Source organism: Cadophora gregata (genome assembly GCF_030347475.1).
Source record: "Cadophora gregata isolate MNR1 chromosome Unknown scaffold_9, whole genome shotgun sequence".
In the NCBI taxonomy this organism is placed as follows: Eukaryota; Fungi; Ascomycota; class Leotiomycetes; order Helotiales; family Ploettnerulaceae; genus Cadophora; species Cadophora gregata.
This window is the reverse complement of record NW_026695932.1, coordinates 1,440,622-1,461,576: the sequence shown is the minus strand read 5'-3', so window position 1 is coordinate 1,461,576 and position 20,955 is coordinate 1,440,622. Positions and strand designations below refer to the sequence as shown.

The 20,955-nt window shown below is 41.7% G+C and overlaps 5 protein-coding genes across 5 annotated transcripts; 2 read left to right on the top strand and 3 right to left on the bottom strand.

Annotated features, from left to right (window-relative positions):
• Nucleotides 1–562: 562 nt before the first annotated feature.
• On the bottom strand, nucleotides 563–1,714 carry ONS95_014770 (uncharacterized protein; the record flags this gene model as incomplete). The annotated part of the gene is made up of 2 exons (XM_058508444.1): nucleotides 563–701; nucleotides 750–1,714. 2 exons carry the CDS (start codon nucleotides 1,712–1,714, stop codon nucleotides 563–565), a joined length of 1,104 nt encoding a protein of 367 aa, XP_058356131.1.
• Nucleotides 1,715–2,796: 1,082 nt separating this feature from the next.
• Nucleotides 2,797–3,177, top strand: ONS95_014769 (uncharacterized protein; the record flags this gene model as incomplete). Its single annotated transcript, XM_058508443.1, has 1 exon — nucleotides 2,797–3,177. One exon carries the CDS (start codon nucleotides 2,797–2,799, stop codon nucleotides 3,175–3,177), a length of 381 nt encoding a protein of 126 aa, XP_058356130.1.
• A 717-nt stretch (nucleotides 3,178–3,894) lies between these two features.
• Nucleotides 3,895–5,214, bottom strand: ONS95_014768 (uncharacterized protein). Its single transcript, XM_058508442.1, has 2 exons — nucleotides 4,500–5,214; nucleotides 3,895–4,445 (listed from the first exon to the last, which is right to left on the bottom strand). The coding sequence occupies exons 1-2, from the start codon at nucleotides 4,922–4,924 to the stop codon at nucleotides 3,977–3,979; spliced, it is 894 nt and encodes a 297-aa protein (XP_058356129.1). The 5' UTR covers nucleotides 4,925–5,214; the 3' UTR covers nucleotides 3,895–3,976.
• Nucleotides 5,215–5,234: 20 nt separating this feature from the next.
• On the top strand, nucleotides 5,235–7,043 carry ONS95_014767 (uncharacterized protein; the record flags this gene model as incomplete). The annotated part of the gene is made up of 2 exons (XM_058508441.1): nucleotides 5,235–5,370; nucleotides 5,431–7,043. 2 exons carry the CDS (start codon nucleotides 5,235–5,237, stop codon nucleotides 7,041–7,043), a joined length of 1,749 nt encoding a protein of 582 aa, XP_058356128.1.
• Nucleotides 7,044–16,383: 9,340 nt separating this feature from the next.
• Nucleotides 16,384–18,257, bottom strand: GLO3_3 (ADP-ribosylation factor GTPase activating protein, ER-Golgi transport). Its single transcript, XM_058508440.1, has 3 exons — nucleotides 17,434–18,257; nucleotides 16,954–17,377; nucleotides 16,384–16,831 (listed from the first exon to the last, which is right to left on the bottom strand). Exons 1-2 carry the CDS (start codon nucleotides 18,073–18,075, stop codon nucleotides 17,159–17,161), a joined length of 861 nt encoding a protein of 286 aa, XP_058356127.1. The 5' UTR covers nucleotides 18,076–18,257; the 3' UTR covers nucleotides 16,384–16,831; nucleotides 16,954–17,158.
• Between the last annotated feature and the right edge of the window lie 2,698 nt (nucleotides 18,258–20,955).

Sequence of the window (20,955 nt, the reverse complement as noted above, 5' to 3'; positions counted from 1 at the left end):
CTTGTGGAATGTATGGAACGGTACCCTTCGACGTCTCTGGTTGAAGTCCAAATTTGTGGTCATCGAACCGAGAAGTCTTATCCGCACATGTCAGCTTCTACTTTGATCAAACCTAAACCAAGGACATATCACTGATCAAAGCTGACCGCCATCTTGAATTACACGAGTGTCTGATCGATACTTTATTGCCGGAGGTTCACTCAAATATGAGAGAGGGCATCATATTCTGGTTAATGGTGAAGTGTGGACAGTGGGGCCGCTTCTATGTTCTTTTTCTTAGTAACACAGTTGTCCAGAATACATATGTGCGACTGGTAGTCTCTACAGAATTGACGATTCGATAACTTGTGCCAATTCTTGCTCTACTATCTCGTGTACAGTAGCTGGCTAGTGTGAATCAAATCAAGTACTGGAACAATTGATAAGAAAACAAACCTGGAAAGCAGCTTCCTCTTCAACACTCTCGCATGAAAATTCGCCCCTACTGCTTTTTGCCAAACTATACAGCAACCGGGTAGTTTTGATATAGCGCTGTGGACGGACCATGTTCCAATGTACTCCCTCATACTCTCCTGGCATAGTCCTGTGCTTGGCTTCTGTCTTCCCGAGAAGTCCGTCCCTCGGCGGCGAGCAGCCGGCGTTGATCACTGCTCGCGAAGAGTGACCTGGTAGAGGAGGTCAGATAGCTCCTTCTTGTTATCCTAAGGAAACGTCAGCACAATAGAATGACTCTGGAATGGCTCACTAACTCTATACCAACTGGTCTCCGCTTCATTTTCTCGATAAGTTTAGGAGATGCGATATCAGCCTTACTGATCCATTCGTAAGTCAGCGTTATAGATAACGACTGCTCGCCATTCGCATTGTCCACTCGCTCCATTCTGCTAACAGGCCCATTCAAGGCACAGCGGGAGAGATTTGCTCGGCCGAAGCCGGTTATTTTGCGTCCAGCAGCAGCATTGACAGCAGCCAGGAAAGCAAACTTCAGCAAGCCTTCACTCAGAAGAGCCAGATTTTTCCGGCGACACAATTGCCCATGTTTGTCGTCCGCTGCATCGTCCCTAGCCCATAGCTGCCTTGTAAAGTATGAAGGATGGAAGCCGTTAACAATGATCGTTTTTCGGCCCAGGATCTCAAGGACCCTAAGAGTTCCGGCTGAGGTAATTGATGATGAGAGACCTATTGCTAATTTGTTCTTCGCAGTTTGAGCTGTCTCGCATTGACAGACAAGCACGACATCTGGCTTCGCGAGGCGGATCATCTCTTCGAAAGTTTGATATGCCATCTCATCGAAGCGTTCTCTTGAGTCAGAAGCATCTTCCTCCCTCCACCTTGCGTTGCGGAATGGGCGAATATCAAAAATACGTGTATTGCTCCACGTACGTACGCCTCCGGTGGATCGACAAAGTATTTCGTCAATCCAATTAATAGTGTAGGATTGTGCAACCATCTCTGCTGGACAGAGATAAGAGGCACCATAGGTGGGCTCCTGGAGCACAACGACGATGTCTCGGTAGCAGCCTGTGGAGAGTGCGAGAGCGTTCTCGAGGCCATATTCGCCAACTACGGACCGCCCAAATTCGATGGCGAGCTTTTGCAGTGGTGATAGGTAATCGACATCTTTCGAAAGTGAGGGCATAGAACTGCACTGCAAATTGTCTAATGCAGTGCGCAGACAGCCGGGAGTGGAGAATTCGAATGACACAGACATCATCGATTTTTATTCTTATCGTGAGTTATCGTCTATTGAGGTCCTGGCGCGAGAAACTGCTGGGAGCAGCACGAGCAGTGAATAGTGAGCTTATGACTAGCGAAATCGGCTAGACCTCGGAGAGAGGGTCTTTGGAGCACTGCGGTATGATCTAAGCACGACAGGTGATACGCTTTGCGCTAGGACTTGACTGGCTCCGTCCAGATAGTTCTACCATCTCGATGGTGATGTAGAAGTGGTAACGGCGCTCGACCGTCCAGTCAGCAGCAGCTAAATCAAACACGGCGAGACTGGATTTGAATGTAGCAGTAAATCATAACTCGGCCATTACTGAGGATCAGGATATGAGGCTGTCTCCTTAGGTCAGAGAAGTTCTCATACATTTGTTTTGCCCCCTTTGAGTGTTCCAGATTCGGAGCCACAATCTTCTGATATGAACATTTCCCTAAGTGCTCCGAATTTTGAAGAGACTCTAGTAGTCGCGAGGAGTCGGGGGAGGCCAAGGCCGCGATCAGTGGAAACAATCGACAGAAAAACAAATGTCTGCAAGTTGGAATAGAGCAGGATGGTGGAAAGCATACCCTGAGGACAATTACTTTTTGACACAAGGCAATGATAGATCTCGGTTCTAGCATTGGGTATCACGCAGCGAAGTTTTTTCGACGAGTACTGTAAGGCCAACACATCGTGCTTTGCATACTGGTAACACAGCTTGAATGTATGTGGAGCAGGCTTTGAACAGATGCAGTAACAGATGCGAGAATGTGGTCAACATGGTTGGACAGGACCATACCCAACACTCTTCCAGTATGTATTCATGCATGTGCGTCGCGCAGTGCAGGTCAGCCGTACAACACGTCAGACATGCATCACGATTGCGCCTACGCGTGGGCGGCAACGCGAACAGCGATTGTGACGGAAATTGGAGATTATGAATGCAGAAAAGATTAGACTGAGCATGATACGAATTTCTTCTTCTATGTCAGTTTCTCTCCACTTTACTTGTCCTCATCACCTACATCATTTTCTAGCTTCACTCTTCCACTCCCCATCCTCGTCAGCTTGAACGCAACTAGCAAGTAGCAATGGCTTACGTATGCGTCCCTTGCGGTCGCTACTTCAGCAGCCAGCAAGCTCTCCAGCAGCATCTGGACTCTCCAGCTCACGAGTTCGACTGCGACGACTGTGACAGGTCCTTCAAGAGCCAGCACGCTCTTCAACAACACCTGGACTCTCCAGCACACTGCTACAACTGCGGCGAGTGTGGTAGAAGCTTCAAGAGCCAGCATGCTCTCCAACAGCACTTGGACTCATCGGCTCACATACCCAAGGATATCAACAACTATGTAGGCATTCCCCGTGCCGAGGTCAACCCCGTCTTTGTGACTGCATGTCGTCTGCGTTTCACGCGACCCACTGCGAACAGTCTTTCAAAGCAGGTAAAAACCAATCTCGAAGAAGTATAACTGAGTAACGTCCGTCCCTGCATGGCGGAAAACCCTCGGTGCCGGAAAAACCAGGCGGTACATTAACTTCAAGTATCATAATATCTATCCACAACGCAATATCTATAATTATTTTTTGTAGATTACATTCCGTTGTCACTCCCCAACACCATAGTTGCCTCCGACTACAAAATCACGTTTACGTCGTCGCCTTCAGAATTGATTCGAAAAGAGTATATTTTTATGTCGTAACAGACTTCCTCTCCTACAGCTGTACCACTAAGCTTATGCTATCTCTAAAACTTATAGAATGGTCTTTGCCGAGTTCCCAAGCCTCTCCACTATACGGGAGATCGCCAGTAGCCTTGTGGGGGCTGTAGCGTGCAGATTTACACAAGATCGACATGCGGGTCGGTACCTCGGATCGACGCGAATAACGGGATCTTAGTGGGGAACAGCCCTGCACGTGCCACAACATTCATTCCGTTATCAATAGACAGAAAGCAACAGAAAGCTATTGCCTAATTACTCTCGCATATCTAGGAAATCCTCTACCATATTCAATAACAAAGACGCACCTCTATCAAGATTATCGCCGTATTCCTTGTAAGCGGTGGGAAGTAGCAATTCCTCAGTGCCAGAGGGTTTTCACTACTAGTCAGGCTGGTGTAGCTTAATAGAGAATTCAATCGAATGCAGTGATGAAAACGCAAGAAATAGCTTTGGAGCTGAAGAAATGTTCTAAGGTAATTGTCCATTCATATCTATGTTTCCTTTCCACCAATATTGCCCTTCCCACGACCCCAATGTGCCTGCCTATCTACCGAGGACGCAAGTCCTTGATGTCTACATTATTGGCAACTCCAACAACAACAAAACCCCTATTATCAGCACTTACGTCCGAAATGTCTTGACTTGTATTCAACTCTTCTCCAGGCACGTTAATGAATCCTGCCAGAGCTATACCATCATTTGTTGCCTTGATGCCCTTGATCTTCTGCCCGGTGTGCTGATAAACTGTTCGCGAGAGGGCTTCCTCGCACATGTTGCGCAATGCAGTATTAGCAGCTTGCTGTCTTTCAAGCTCCCGGAGAAGCTCCTTCTTGCTCTGCTCGGACACCTCATCTCGCTCGGTACTCCCGCCCACTGTGAGTCGTTGCAGACTCTGCTCAATCTCCACTATCTCTTTGCCTGCTCTGGTGAGCTCTTGCTCAAGGTCGGCCTCAGTTGCTTCAAGTATACTATCTTTCTGCTCTTTCGCCAGTTCCTTCTGGCTGGCTACTACCAATCTATTCAATATATTAGCTACTAGCACAATAAGGTGGTTCGGTGGTGAAACAAACAGGTTCGCTGTAGTGAGGGCAATGTTGAGGGTGCTTTTACAATCGTTGAGCTGCCCTTTAAAGGTCTTGATCATGTCCGGCCCAAACAAACCAATCTTCCATCGGGATATCCAGAATATCCTATCCTCTCTGGAATGCTTCATCCAGCGCTCGACTTGTGACTGAAATGCTTTGCATGCTCTGTCACAGTTCTCGACAGCAGGCCCGATTTGGCTGCTCCGAATGAACTGTAAGGAATCGTCTTGTACATTGGCATTCAGCTCCTGCAAAACAGACTCAACTACCCGAAGGTCGGCACTGAGATCTTTGATAGTGCCTGGCGCATCTTTAATATTATCGATGGTCTTGACGAGAAACTGAGCGCTCTGAAGAGCTGCTGTAGTAATACCTATCATAGAAGCAGTAATACTAAGAGGGTCCGCCATTGTCACAGAAAGAGCGATTCAAACACAATGATTCAATACTTGTTTAGATTCTTGCGAGGAGAAGATGTCTTCAAAGCGATGTGATGGAAGTTGAGGGAACTCTTCAGCTGAAGAGCAGCTGAGGTGACAGTGCGGGGTCGAGACCAATCATCGCGAAGATGCATAACGCTGTTATCTTGATACTGTAAGCCTTGCAGAGCGTGGTCGTGAGCGCAACAACATCGCGAATCAAGGTGAAGATAATAGTCTATTGCTCAACATCCTACGCTTTTGAAGCTATCGTGTTAGGGACTGCGGCGTTAGCAGCCTGATGCCTTTAGCTCGCCAAGACGACCCGCCGGAGCCGCCCCAGCTCAACAATCAATCCATCAGCCACTTGTCTGCAACTAATAATTCCAACATTTTTGCAGGCAAAGTCGGAGATGTGTACATTGGCGAAAGCCAAAGTAAGTTGCGTTCAACTATCCCTTGTACCGAAGCAGTAGGAAACTAATAAAACACCTTAGACTTGAACAATGTGCTCAAGTTCTTGCCTATCACAACGGACGCGCCGTTCAACGCATACGACCGCCAGGACGAACCTGCCTGCCTTCCTAACACGCGCGTCGACCTTCTACGAGAGATATATGACTGGGCTGATGGAGAGGATGGACAAGATGAGCGATGCATCTTCTGGCTGAGCGGCCTAGCTGGGACGGGAAAGTCAACAATCTCCCGCACCGTCGCCCGCAGATACAGTGAGCAGAAGCGTCTTGGAGCCAGCTTCTTCTTCTCAAGGGGCGGCGGAGACGTGAGCCATGCCGGCAAGTTCTTCACAAGTCTTGCCGTACAGCTCGCGGATGCTGTGCCATCTCTCCGAGCACATATCTGTGACGCTGTGATGCGGCGGAGCCATATTGCGAATCTGTCCCTCCTCGACCAGTGGCGCGAGCTCGTCCTCCATCCATTGTCAAAGTTAGATAAGCGCCTATCTCCGTCTTCCTATTTGCTCATTGTTGATGCCCTTGATGAGTGTGACAACGAAGGCCACGTTCGCACAATTCTACAGCTTCTAGCTGAAGCTCGATCGTTAACAACGGTAAGACTTCGAGTTTTCTTGACAAGCAGACCTGAAGTTCCAATTCGACACGGCATACGTGCTATCCCACAAACCGAACACCAGGACTTCGTACTCCACGACATAGAGCCAGCAATTATCAACCATGATATCTCTCTTTTCTTGGAACACTATCTAGGGACAATCGGGCAAGAGTGGGCTCTTGGATCAGAGTGGCCAGGCGATAAAATTTTGAGACAGCTGGTTATCCATGCTAGTGGACTCTTCATCTGGGCGGCAACAGCATGTCGATTTATAAAGGATGGCGAAGAGTTCGCTGAAGCCAGGCTTGATGAGATTCTTGAGGGCACTGGCTTTGAAGGGGCACCGGAACAGCATCTCGATCAAATATATATTACTGTACTTCAAAACTCCATACCTACCACTTTCAGATCAGCGGAGAAAGTGCGGTTATATGCAATACGGCGAAGAATTCTTGGAAGCATTATTATCTTATTTTCCGCCCTTCCCTCTGCCTCATTAGCAAAGGTAATTAGCATCTCTGAGATACGGGTTACGCAGACTCTCGAAAGACTACAGGCTATCTTAGATTTTCCAAAGGATGTTGCTGGATTACTTCGCCTCCACCACCCTTCATTTCGCGACTTTCTCCTCAATAAAGACCGATGTGGGGATTACTGGGTAGATGAGGAGGAGGCACACCAGCTAGTAGCTACTAGCTGCATACAATTAATGTCCCAGACACTCAAGAAGGACATTTGCGATATGCATGCTCCTGGTACTCAGGCTAGCCAAGTTGACTGCAGTCGTCTACAGGAATGCCTTCCGCCGGAAGTTCAATACGCATGTCTCTACTGGGTCCAGCATCTGCAACGGAGTGGCTCTCAGGTTTACGACAGCGAAGTAGCCTACCGATTTTTACAGGCTCATTTACTGCACTGGCTTGAGGCACTTGGGTGGATGGGCAAGACCTCAGAAGGGATTCAAGCATTATTGTCCTTGGAAGCTTATGTTTCGGTAAGCTATCCTTCTATTATACAGAAATTTCTAACTTGTCTTTAGGATACTGAAAGACCTGATTGGCGTGAATTTATCAATGACACAAAGCGCTTTGTTTTATACAACCGATCAGCGATTGAACAGGCACCCTTGCAATTGTATTGCTCTGCTCTCGTGTTTGCGCCAGGAAACAGTATTGTTCGAAGGGAGTTCGAGGGATGTATCCCAGATTGGATTACATTGAAACCAAAAGTGCGAAGACACTGGAACGCAGCGCTGCAAATGCTCGAGGGCCATACCAATAATGTCTCTTCCGTGGCCTTCTCACCTGACGGCAGGCAGGTCGTATCAGGGTCTTATGACAAGATAGTGCGGCTCTGGGACACGGCTACCGGGGCAGCGTTACAGACGCTCGAGGGCCACACTGGCGCGGTCTGGTCTATGGCCTTCTCCCTCGACGGTAAGCAGGTTGTATCGGGGTCCTATGATAAGACAGTGCGGCTCTAGGACGTAGCTATAAGAGCGGCGCTACGAACGCTTAAGGTCTATACTAGTATTATTACATCTGTGGCCTTCTTACTTGACGGTAGGCAGGTCGTGTCAGGGTCTTTTAATATAGTAGTGCGGCTCTAGGATATAGCTACGGGAGCGGCGCTATAGACGCTCGAGGGTCATACTGGCCCGGTCTGGTTTGTCGCCTTTTCACTTGATAGTAAGAAATTCGTATCAGGATCCGATGATTAAACGGTACGGCTTTAGGATGTAGCTACGAGAGCGGCGTTGTAAACGCTTAAGGGTTATACTGGCGTGGTCTAGTCCGTGGCTTTCTTACCTAATAGTAGGCAGGTCGTGTTAGGGTCTGGCGATTAAAAATTACGGCTTTAGGACGTAGCCACGGGAGCAGTTCTGCAGACGCTTAAGGGCTATACTAGCGCGATCTAGTCTATGACTTTCTGTCCCGTTAGTAGGCAGGTCGTGTTAGTGTCTAGTGATCAGATAGTATAGCTCTAGGATATAGCTACGAGAGCGGCGCTATAGACACTTAAAGGCTATACTAGCACGGTTACGTCCGTGGCCTTCTCCCCTGATAGTAGGCAGGTTGTCTTAGGGTCTAATAATAAGATAATACAGCTTTAGGACACAGCTATAAGAGCGCTGCTATAGACGCTTGAGAGCTATACTAGCGTAGTCTGGTTCGTAGTATTCTTACCTAATAGTAGGCTAGTCGTGTCGAGGTCTAATAATAAGATAATACTGCTCTAGGACACGGCTACGGGAGCGGCGCTATAGACGCTTTAGGGCTACACTAAAGTAGTCATGTCCGTGGCTTTTTCACTTAACGGCAAATAAGTCGTATCAGGGTCTTATGATAAGATAGTATAGCTCTAGGACACGGCTATAGGAGCGGCGCTATAAATACTTAAAGGCTATACTAGCACGGTCATGTTTATAGCCTTCTTACTTGACGGTAAGTAGGTTGTATTAGTGTCTAGCGATTAGATAGTATAGCTCTAGGACGTAGCTACGGGAGCGGTTCTATAGATACTTAAGGGCTATACTAGCGCGATCTAGTCCGTGACCTTCTGTCCTGTTAGCAGGTAGGTTGTGTTAGCGTCTAGCGATTAGATAGTATAACTCTAGGACGTAGCTACGAGAGTAGCGCTATAGACACTTAAAGGCCACACTGGCATAGTCACGTTTGTGGCTTTCTTACCTGACGGCAAGTAGGTCGTATTAGCGTCTAGTGATTAGATAGTATAGCTCTAGGACGTAGCCACGGGAGCGGCGCTATAGACACTTAAAGGCTATACTAGCGCGGTTACGTCTGTAGCCTTCTCCCTTGACGCAGATAGGTCGTCTTAGGGTCTAATAATAGAATAATACGGCTTTAGGACACGGCTTCGGGAGCGGCGCTGTAGACGCTCGAGGGCCACACCGTCGGGGGAGAAGGCCACAGACCGGACCGCGCCAAGCTATTGCCAGGCTTACAGGTATCTGATCATTGGGTACTGGATGGCGATACGAATATTCTTTGGCTGCCTCCTGATTATCGGGCAACTCATTCAGCTGTTTGGAACAGAACTCATTCAGCTACTTGGAACAGAAATCTTGTAATAGGGCATTCATCTGGGAGAATTTCATTATTTGGCTTTGAACAACGAGCGAAACTTGTGATATAGAAGTAAGAGAAATATGTTTATTTCTTAGAGGGTCTTGGGGAACCATCTGTTTTTATATTATTCTAGAATCGCTACCTGTTTTCTAGCATTTCCTACAAAATATAGTATTTAATGCATTTGCCAGGAAAGGAGGCTGGATACCTTGCTGATCAAATATAATCAGGCACTAGATTTCTATCCAATGATTAGATAAGTGAGCTGTATTGTGGGACATGCGGGGTTGTTCAACACCAAGATCGTCACTCGCTTCGAGCTGACGTACCCTTCCGTACGGAAGGTACCGACCCGCGTGGCGATCTTACACAAATTTACACACCACAGCCACTACAAGGCTTTTGTCGGTTACTTGTGTATTTGTGAGGACTTGAAGCTCGGCTAAGACACCTTTTATAAGTTTTAAGGATAATATAAGTTCGGTGGTACAGCTGTGGTAGAGGAAGTCTGTTCTGCTATAACAGGAGACTCTTTGTAGTCCAGCCGTGAAGGAGACGACGCGAACGTGATTTGTTTAGTCGGAAGCATCTAGAGTGTTAGGGAGTAGCTACGGAATATAACTTACAAAGAATAATAAGATATATTACAGTATGTATAGATTTTAAGATGCTTGAAGTCAATGTACCTATTAAGTTTTCCGGCACGTAGGGTTTTCCGCCACGCAGGGATGGATATTGTTAATCCCTGCGTCGCGGAAAACCCTACGTGCCGGAAAATTTAACCGGTATATTAACTTTAAGTATTATAAAAATATAAGTATACTGTAATATCTCTTATTAATTCTTATAAATTATATTCCGTGGCTATTCCCGTATACCTTAAATGCCTTTAACTGAAAAAATTATATCCGTGTTATTGCCTTACGCCTGATTTATAAGGAGTCTCTTTTTATAGCGTAATAGACTTTCTTTACTACAGCTGCACTACTGAGCTTATATTATCCTTAAAACATATAGAAAGGTCTTTACTGAGTTCCTAAGCTTTTATAATATATAGGAGATTATTAATAGCCTTATAGCAGCTATAACATGCAGATTTATTTAGGATTATCACGCGGGTCGGTACCTCGGATTAAAGCGAATGGAGATATTAGTAGGGTATAGTACCTGTATATGCTATATCTACAGCTAAGCTTACTTATGTAATCACTGAACTAAGTAAGGTGGAGCTATTTTCTAATGAAGTTACTACTTAATATTTAAGGCTAGAGGCTCGAACTATAGGTCGAAGGTAAATGCAGGATCCTAGGTTTCTGTTTCTATTATCTACTCTCTAATTACCTTAGCTTCCTTTTTAGCGATAAGATTAAATCAATTGAAAGCGGTTTCTAATATCCTATCCTTATAGCGTTCAGAATTCGAGGTTACACGACTGGCTGGTCTTACGTGCTTTTAGTGATATACGTATTACCGTGAGGCTGCCCCTTAGCTGAGTCCGTATAAAGTTTTCTCTAATTTTATTACGTATCTATATTAATTCGACGGCTTAATAACTATCTGAAACCCTACTCTATTACGATCCTCGAACTTAACTGAAGAATGTGTCTGCTATAGTATAACAGCGATAGTAATTTTAGCTTAACTGAGTTCTTTGATAACACTATACCTGAGTATATAATCTTTTTATATAGGTAGGGAACGGAGGAGGCGATATTTGAAGATCTATAGAAGGGAATCGGCAGGAAGAAGGCTGGCTATAAGAAGATCCGGTTCTGCGGAGAACAGGCTAGGAGTGATAGCTTGAAATACTTTTGAGTGGATATATATTATATTAATAAATCGAGTAGCACTGAGCTCGTAGAGGCTCTTAACTCGATGTTTCGCTAGTACCGGGATACGGCTAGATACTACGTCTATTTATTAGATGTTTCGGTAGTAAAGCAGAAAGCAGGTGATATATCTACTAAGTATACTTAGGAATCTGCTTTCCGAGATAGCGAATAGTTTATATGAGGCTGGACTCTTTAAGAGCTCTTTATACTACACGTAGTTGAATTCTTCTCTTAATAAGGTAAGCGACTAAGAGATAAGGAAATACTAGGGCGTTAGATCTAGGAAGTAATAGGTATTCTAATCTTAGTACTTGAGAGAGCTCCTCTAGTATAGTTTAGTATCAAGGAACGATTATCGTAGGTAGAAAATCGCTAGATAACACGCCTCGAAGATAAGGCGTACTTACTGTTAGGTATTTTTAGTATTTATTTACTACTTATTTATAGTGAAGGGAAAGAGCACGCGTTTAGATAGCTTAAAAAGGAGATCTAGAACTTATTAATAGGTAAACATATAATAAACTGCTTTATCTTTAGCTATCTGCTAATAACTCTTTATAAGAAGCTAAGGAGAACTTACCTGACCTTTAGAGTCAAAGCTATATATAAGACCTACGGATAATAGATCCCTGCGAGAATAAGAAGCGGATCGAGGATATAAAGGGCGGGCTATTACGAAACTCTTACTGATAGATCCTCGAATATCCCGATTTTTAATAATAGCGAGATAATAAACAGAGCCGGCTGCTCTAGATTAAAGGTAACCCCGGTAAAGGCAAGACTATACTTATTTGCGGTATTATTAATAAATTAAGTCCTTTAATGAAGCTGAGAGACTAGGAGGCAACTATATTATTATTATACTTTTTCTGCTAGGCTACTGATTCGCGTATTAATAATACGGCGGCCGTGCTTCATGGCCTTATCTACTTGCTTATCGACTAGTAACTATTACTTGTCTTATACGTGCGGGAAAAGTACGATAACACTAGTAAAGTCCTGTTTAAAGATATAAATGTATAAGTTGCGTTATTTGAAATTTTCGTAAGTATTTTATAGGACCTAAGCTTAAAGAGTATCTACTTAATTATTGATACGCTTGATAAATGCGAAATGAACCTTTACTAGCTTTTAGATCTTATTAATCGAACTGCCTTGATCTCCTCTCGCGTGAAATAGATTATATCGAGCCGTAACTAACCTGATATTGAGTTACAGCTGAGACTTGATAATATACAAATGAGGCTTAGCCTTAAGCTTAACGAAGAGCGTGTTTCTTATGCTATCGAGCTGTTTGTTAATTTGAAAGTTTCCCAGCTTCCACTTATTACGGATAATAGCGCGCTATAAGAGATAATTCGAGGTCAGATATATACTAAGGCTAATAGGATATTTCTCTAGGTAGCTCTTATATTAAAGGAGCTTAAGTCCGTAGAGAGCTAGGACGTGCTTAATATGCTTTAGGATATACCGCTAGATTTAGAACCGCTCTACGATCAGATATTACGTTAAGTTAAACAACTGTAGCGTAAAGATCCTGAGTTCTACTATCTTATCCTTTCTATTATAACTCTTACGTACTACTTACTCTACCTGCTCGAGGTAAGGGCTCTCTCTGATCTGCCTGAGAAAATCTCTACTAATTTCGATAGTGTTATAAAGGTTATTAATAAATATGGCTCTTTCCTTGCTATATAAGCGAACTGCGCTTACTTTATTTATTAATCAGTAAAGGACTTTTTACTTGAAAAGGTATTATATAGAGTGTTTCCCTCTAGTAAGGCTAAGGTGAACTACATGATATTCTTGAGATCGTGTGAGGTTATATCTAGAACGCTTCGATATAATATATACGGATTGTTCGCCCCTGGATTCCTAATTAGGGAGGTTGAATATCCTGTCCTAGATCTACTCACTGTAGTATAATACTCTTGTCTCTATTAGATTAACTATTTACTTAACTGCGATAGAGGACACACTACCGATGAGCTTAAAGATAATAGCTTAGTCTATTAGTTTTTAAAAGCGAGTTATATTTACTGGCTAGAGGCGCTTAGCTTACTAAGAAGCTTGCCAGATGGTATTGTAATAATTGTAAAGCTTAAGAATTAGCTTAAAGTAAGTAATAATACGACTTTTAGAATATTACTATTAAATGCCCTAACATAATAGGCTGATGAATGTTATAACTTATACGCGTTTATATATGATGTGAGACGGTTTGTTATATATAACTGATTAGTTATTAAACAAGCGCCTCTTCAATTGTATTATTTAGCACTAGTCTTTAGCCTAGAGAAGAGTCTTATTCAGGTAGTATTTGAGAAGTGTATCCTATATTAGATTCTACAGAAACCAAAAGTGCTAGTATATTAGAATACGCTGCTGCAGACGCTTGAAGGCTACTTGAGCTCGGTTAATTCAGTCGCTTTCTTACCTGATAGTAAGTAGGTTATATCTGGGTCTAGCGATAATATAGTATAGCTCTAGGACGCTGCGATAAGCGCGCTACTATAGACGCTTGAGGGCTACTTGAACTTAGTTAATTTAGTCGCTTTCTCACTTAATAGTAAGTAGGTTATATCTAGGTCTTACGATAACACGGTACGACTCTGGGACGCCGCGATAGGCGCGCTGCTATAGATACTCGAGGGCTACTCGGATTAGATTAATTTAGTCGCTTTCTCACTTAATAGTAAGCAGATCGTATCTAGGTCTAGTGATAATACAGTACGGCTCTAGGACGCTATAATAGGCGCGCTGCTATAGATATTCGAGGGCTACTCGGACTAGGTTAATTCAGTCGCTTTCTTACCTGATAGTAAGTAGGTTGTATCTGGGTCTGATAATAACACGGTATAGCTCTGGGACGCTGTGATAAGCACGCCGCTATAGATATTCAAGGGCCACTCGAACTGGGTTATATTAGTCGCCTTCTTACTTAACGGTAAGTAGGTCGTGTCTGGGTCTTACGACAAGACGGTATAGCTCTAGGACGCTGTGATAGGCGCGCTACTATAAACGCTCGAGGGCTACTTAAGCATAGTTAGATCAGTTACCTTCTTACCTAACGGTAAGCAGGTCGTGTCTAGGTCTAGCGATATAATAGTGCGGCTCTAGGACGCTACGATAGGCGCGCTATTATAAACGCTCGAGGGCTACTTGAGCATAGTTAGGTTAGTCGCTTTCTCACCTGACGGTAAGTAGGTCGTGTCTGGGTCTAGCGATATGATAGTGCGGCTCTGGGACACTGCGATAGGCGCGCTACTATAAACACTTGAGGGCTACTTAAGCACGGTTAATTCGGTTATCTTCTTACTTGATAGTAAGTAAGTCGTGTCTGGGTCTAGCGATATAACAGTGCGACTCTAAGACGCTGCGATAGGCGCGCTACTATAAACACTTAAGGGCTACTTAAGCACGGTTAATTCAGTCGCCTTCTCACCTAATAGTAAGTAGGTCGTGTCTAGGTCTTACGATAAGACGGTGCGGCTCTAGGACACTACAATAGGCGCGCTACTATAAACGCTCGAGAGCTACTTGAGCACAGTTAGGTCAGTCGCCTTCTCACCTAATAGCAAGTAGGTTGTGTCTAGGTCTAGCGATATAATAGTGCAGCTCTAGGACGCTACGATAGGCGCGCTGCTATAAACGCTTAAGGGCTACTCGAGTATAGTTAATTCGGTCGTCTTCTCACCTAATAGTAAGTAGGTCGTGTCTAAGTCTTATGATAAGATAGTATAGCTCTAGGACGCTATAATAGGCACGCTGCTATAAACGCTTAAGAGCTACTTGAACTCGGTTAATTCAGTTGCTTTCTTACCTGATAGTAAGCAGGTTATATCTAGGTCTCACGATAAGATAGTACGGCTCTAGGACGCTGCAATAGGCGCGCCGCTATAGACGCTTGAGGGCTACTCGGGCACAGTTAGGTTAGTCGCCTTCTCACCTGATAGTAAGCTACTTCTAACTTTACGCGTGTTAAGTCAGTGGATAGCCGATAGCGCTGCAAATATTCTCTGGCTACCTTCTGAATACCGACTTATATATGAAGCTACTTAGAATAAAACTCTTGTTTTAGGATATTCATTAGGAAATATTTCATTTCTCTAGCTTAAATATGGGCTAAAGCTTATAATAAGGAATTAGTATATATTTGTTAACTTCGTATTAATCTTTATATTATGTCTCTTTTTCTTTATATCTCTATTTCATAGAGGGTCCGAGGGGAGCAGGTCACTATATAATGGTTAATAATTGCCACTGAGCTTCTAGAATCTTCTAGAATAAGTTAAAAAATGACCGCTATCTTAGTATTACGAAGTATAATCGATCAGCAAAACCTGAGTAACAAGACTTGTATTGTAGAAAAGAGCGCGAGACCTTCGTGATGAGTGCAATGATATATTCGTAAGCGTGCTTTCGGCATTAGTGGCGTAATTACCAGGATACCTCCGTAACGTGCAGTGCGGGGTCTGCTTGCTCTAACCGAAAGTCGTTAGATTCGATGATTAGAAGTACCAGCCCGCGTGGCAGTCCTGTATTAATTTGCGTCCTACAGCAGCCACAAAGCTCATGACGGTCTTGGACATAATAGTAAGGCTATGAAGCTCCGATAAACCCTTTCTATTAGTGTATGAGATAATGAGAGCTTGCTAGTATAGCTATAGTAAAGGACTTCTATTATAGTATAAACGGAGGCTTCTTATGAACCAGGCGAAAGGGAGACGATGCGAATACAAATTTTTCTCGAGAGTAGGTCAGAATGTTAATAAATAGCTATAGAATACAGACGCTATAGTAGTTCAGAGGAATTTCAGGTTGGTGTGGAGTTTGAGATGCTTAAAGTCAAAGTACCTCTCATTTTTTCCGGCACGTACGGTTTTCCGGCACGCAGGGACGGACGTTACCGATATTGCCGTGCGGAGAACAACATCTGGCTCGGCGGCTTGCACCGGGGGTGGGGGGCTGACAATCATGCCGGGAGGACCACGCCGAACATGGCGAGACGGTGCTCCCTCAGTAAAACGTTGCCGCGTTGGGCCAGGATGTTTCGTTTGGTGCCTCTGTTTTCTCCAAAACAAATCAGCGACGGAACATGTCAGGCCGGAGGTAAGCTTTGTGGAGTGTCGTTACGTGATTTTTGAAGAGTCTCAGAGCGTTTATATTTTACTACTTGCTGTAAAGGTAGGAGGGAGCTACCCCGCTCTACATATCTTGTATAAGAGAAGATTGGAACAAATCATAAAGTCTAAATTCACCCAAAGGGCACCAGAGGGCCCCGCGGATCTTCGCGCCGCCTCGCTGGCCCAAGCTCACTGCCCCTAGGGAAGCTTAATTACAGCGCGACTGCCAAGTCTGTGGCTGACGTTCAGCCACCAGACATGCCGCCAACCCCGCTTCGTTTGCTTTGTGCTCCCACACCATGTTTCAGGTGGCTGAACAACGCAACCTTCCAAAGACATCCAATTGAATGACTTCTCAGGCGATCATGACCGGCCAACCTTTGCTCCGCCAGACCGTACCTGCGACGCCTACTTGCGGCTGACCATTGGCATTACATTTGTGTGCCGTAGCATAGTTGAAGGAATTCATCTCAAGTTGAATTTGACTAGTCAAAGGACTAACTACCCAACGACAGACTCAAAACTATACAAGTTACAGGCAAGATTGCGGATAGGACAAAAATTGTCACAATCCATAGCATACTAGATACGCCCTCTTGACAAAATATCGTACCTTCTGTTAGGTCAGTCCACAGTTTGCGAAGACTAGGATTGATGAAGACGAGAGTAGATAACCACAAAACAAGGAAAGCTGAAAAGGCCCAGAAACCCAAACCTGCTAACAACCACCAACTATTAATTCCTGCGTAGAACAAACCCAGTGAGTTGGCTGGCAAAGAACTAGTCATTAGATAGTTAGGTTTGCACTTAAATTCCTCATTACAAATCGTCCAATGTGTTGACTTTTACAACTAGACATTCAAAAGTATCGGGACACGACACAGATATGGGAATAGACGTACTATAACATCAATGCTGCATATTCGACGGACAGTATATATCCAAGGACAAGGGGGTTCTTGTACCATGGATATGCAAGCAATTGGTCTTTGAATTCGAGAGGAGATAAGTTGACATGATCTATCTGTTGTTGTTGTCGCTGTTGCTGCGAAGTGGCGGTATTGCGCAAGACTGACTCTGGCGTACAAGTGAAGAAAGCCCCTATTTTTATCTGTAAATTACGGTGTGGAAGACAGGAACGATACTTTTACCGAAAAAGCTAGCGATCGGTATGGCTAACAGCCCAATAGCAACAGCTTGACCGAAGCCCCAAATAGAGTGTTGATCCGAAACCGCTGACGGTATGTAGTCTTCGTACATACTATCTGCTCTAGAAACAATCACACGAATGATTCCCCATGCGATAGCGAAAAAAAACCAGAGTACCTGATATGTGTATAAATTACTGGTCTCATGGTATGTTTGTAGATGGAGCAACTCACCTCGAATACTTGAGATCGGTAAAGGCTACTGCCACATACCACTAGCATATATAAAGATTCCAGGACTCTAAATATGATGTAGTATCGCACTTTCCTTCGCTCGTTCTGTCTCTCTTTTAAAATTGACAGTTTCGACTCAATATATGTTGAAGGTTGATTTTTGGGAATGTGGAGGACGCCATGGATGAAACCAGTATTAGAGTACAGTAGTGAGACTCTAGTAACATAGCTGAATCCAAGGAAAGTAGCAGCGACCACGAAGTAAAGCCAATTGTATTCCGGCTTAGCGCCACTCGAGTTTGGATAAAGCAGATTTTCGTATAGGCACCAAGCAGGAAATCCACTGGCGAGCGAACGATCGGGGTACATATCTGGGCTAGAGGTGTAACCGATAGGATATGATACAGAAATCAGCGTCATGATCAGAATACCTATGGCAACGAATCGGACAAATCTGATCGTTTTGTTCGCCCGAATCTCGTTCCTGAGGACCGACAGCGTCATGATATGGGTAATGGTAGAAAGCCAGGCAAAGTTGACCACTGACTGCCAATGGTAGATGGATATTCCCCATTGCAGTTGAGAAACACCTCCGACGATGATCGATATTCCGGTTATCACTTGCTGATCGCTAAATCCCATGATGACGCTTCCAAGTGCAAAGGACCAGCGGTCTAATTTAGCACTCGTTTCTCGTTGTGAAGATCTCTTGTAATCAAGCCATACTTTGGCAACTGAACATGCAAATGTAAGGCATACAGTCGCCAGAAACCCCCACAAGACCTGATCGTAGAAGTGTCAATAACAATGCGAGATGATCTACAATTACAAATTTCCACCCGGTGATAGGCAGGGTGGGGAGAAAGAATTAAGTTATTTGAGTAAAAATTAAGTTACTTAAAGTAAATTAAATTAAATTTTGAGTAACGAAGTAACTTAATTAAATTAAAGTAACTCAAATCTTACTTAATTTTTTATTTAAATAACTTTAATTAACATAACCTTAACTAAAATACAACTTTTAAAATACAACTTTTAAAATACAACTGTTAAAATACAACTTTTAATAAAACATTTAATATACAAACTCTGCTTCTTCTATATTACTATTAAGCTCTTTATTAGCCTTCTTTTCCTCTTCTAAAATAGTTCCCCAACTTCTTAAACACATTATTATATTAAATGTGTCTTTATTTAGCCTATTCCTTAGCTTATTAATAACTAAGCCCCCTTGTGAAAAGAATCTCTCACTAGAAGCACTAGTAACTAGAATAGCTAGATAGCGTCTAGCTATTATAGCTAATATTAGATAATTAGAGCTATTTAACTCCTAGTAAGCTAAAGGCAAAGTCTATAATATAATTAGTAAAGATTTATATATATTAATATTAATTTTTTACTTACTTGTTTATTTTGTCTTTTCTCGCTTAAATAAGCTTACAATTCGTCTAAATCCTCGTCCTCTGATTCGTTAATATATATATCGTTGTCTAAATCATCATTTTCACTATATATATTAAGGTTTTCAGCTCTTAGTAAAGCAGGTAACCTAATATAATAGTCTCTTTTCTCTCTATTATTATTATTAGTATTAATGTTATAAAATCAAAGTATTCTACTTACGAAGTATATTCCTCTTTAAGTACTTCTAATATATCAACAACTTGCTCTCGACTTAAGCCTAAGCTTATTAAACCCTCTTTTTTAATTCGAGGATCTAATAATAAACTTATATATAAAGTCTTAGTTCGGGCGTTTGAGTGAAGCCATTGATTTTTAGGGTAATATTTGCGTAATTTAGCTATTCCCAAATTAATAGCTTTAATGAGAGGTGGATATTCCTAAATAAAAGTTAGTAAATATATATCTTATAAATTAAAATTTAACTTACTATTAATTCCTCTTTAATCCTTTCTAATTATGTATATATATTATATAGCATTAGAACTACATAATATATTATAGGATATTTATCAGCTTAAAGCTTATTAGTAGCTTTAACAAATACTTTTAATATTAACAAAATATTCTTTAAATAAGCTACTTCTTCTTTTGATATTAATAACTTCTTATCCTTAAAAGCCTTGTTATTAGAGTTTTACATAACTATATTAATAGGCTAATAAAGGATTAAAAAGTTGTTAAGCATATTATAAGTTAAAGACCATCGAGTTGTAGTATCTAATATAGTTAACAAAATAATAAAAACTTATTAATATAATAATTATTATTACTTACCTAGTTGAGGCATTTGAAATTGTGTAATATTTAAAGCTTTATTTGAGCTAATAAAGCTTACTTGTTATTATAACTATATTTGAAAGCTACAATAATCAAGCGGATTCGTTTCCATAAGGAATATATAGTATTTAAATCTTAAAATAAGTTAGTATATAACTTAATTATATTAATAATATAAGAACTTACTACTAAATATACTACTTTCTTCTGTTTCATTTTCATCATCTTCAATAGTTCTAATAGCGTCTAATTCTTCTATAAAATCTTCGGCTTTAATAATAGAGCTTATTATATCTTGTGTAGCTATATTAAGCACGTGAGCACAACAAGCTATATCCTCTTGGAATTTAATAGCCTCTAAATCATAAGCTTTACTAAAGCTTGATATTAGAGTATTATTAAAAGAAGCGTTGTCTCGAGTAATACTATAATAAGTTAATAATAATATCTTAAATAAGGATTAAAAACTTACCTCTTAATATTATATGTAATATCAAAATCCTTTAAAGTATTTAATAATACTTCAGACATATAAGCTCCTGAGTGCTTATCTTCTAGTATAGCCATTCTTAATAAATAAGACTTTAATTTAAAAGTCTTACTTATAAAGTGTCTATAATAATAGTTAGCTTTATTAATATTATAATTTTAAGAATTATTTACTTACATAGTGATACCTAAATAAGCGTCTTGATTAGAGGCAGTCCAAACGTCTAATGTAAGACTAAATATGCCTTGATTTTCTTTATAATTATTAAGCTTATTTTCAAAGCTATTGAAGGCACTTAAATAAACAAAGTCTAATTCATCTCTTAGATTTTTTCTGTTAATTATTAGAATATCCCTAATAATAATTAGCTTATATAAATATCGAAAAAATATAAAGAAATTACTTACTCTTTCAAATATCTTAAAAGCTCTTTAAAAGTAGGGCTATCAATTAATCGAAAAGAAAGGTTATTTTATAATATAAAGTTCAAGATTTTAACTTTAAACTCTTTATTATTAAATTCCCTTAATTCTCGCTTTTTAGCTTTAAAAGAGCTTAAGTAATCACTTATAGTCCCTTGAGATTCTAGTAAATCTCTAGTAATATTAGAAGAGTTACTAGCTTGCGAACCTATTTAAAATATAATTAATATATTATATTAATAAAAATTTAAATAAAATAACTTACTAATATCATTATCTAATAAACCTAATAATACTAGCTTATAATTGTGTTTATAATGCGAGATATAATTGCTTGTTACGTGTAATACACGTTGTTTTAAAACCTTT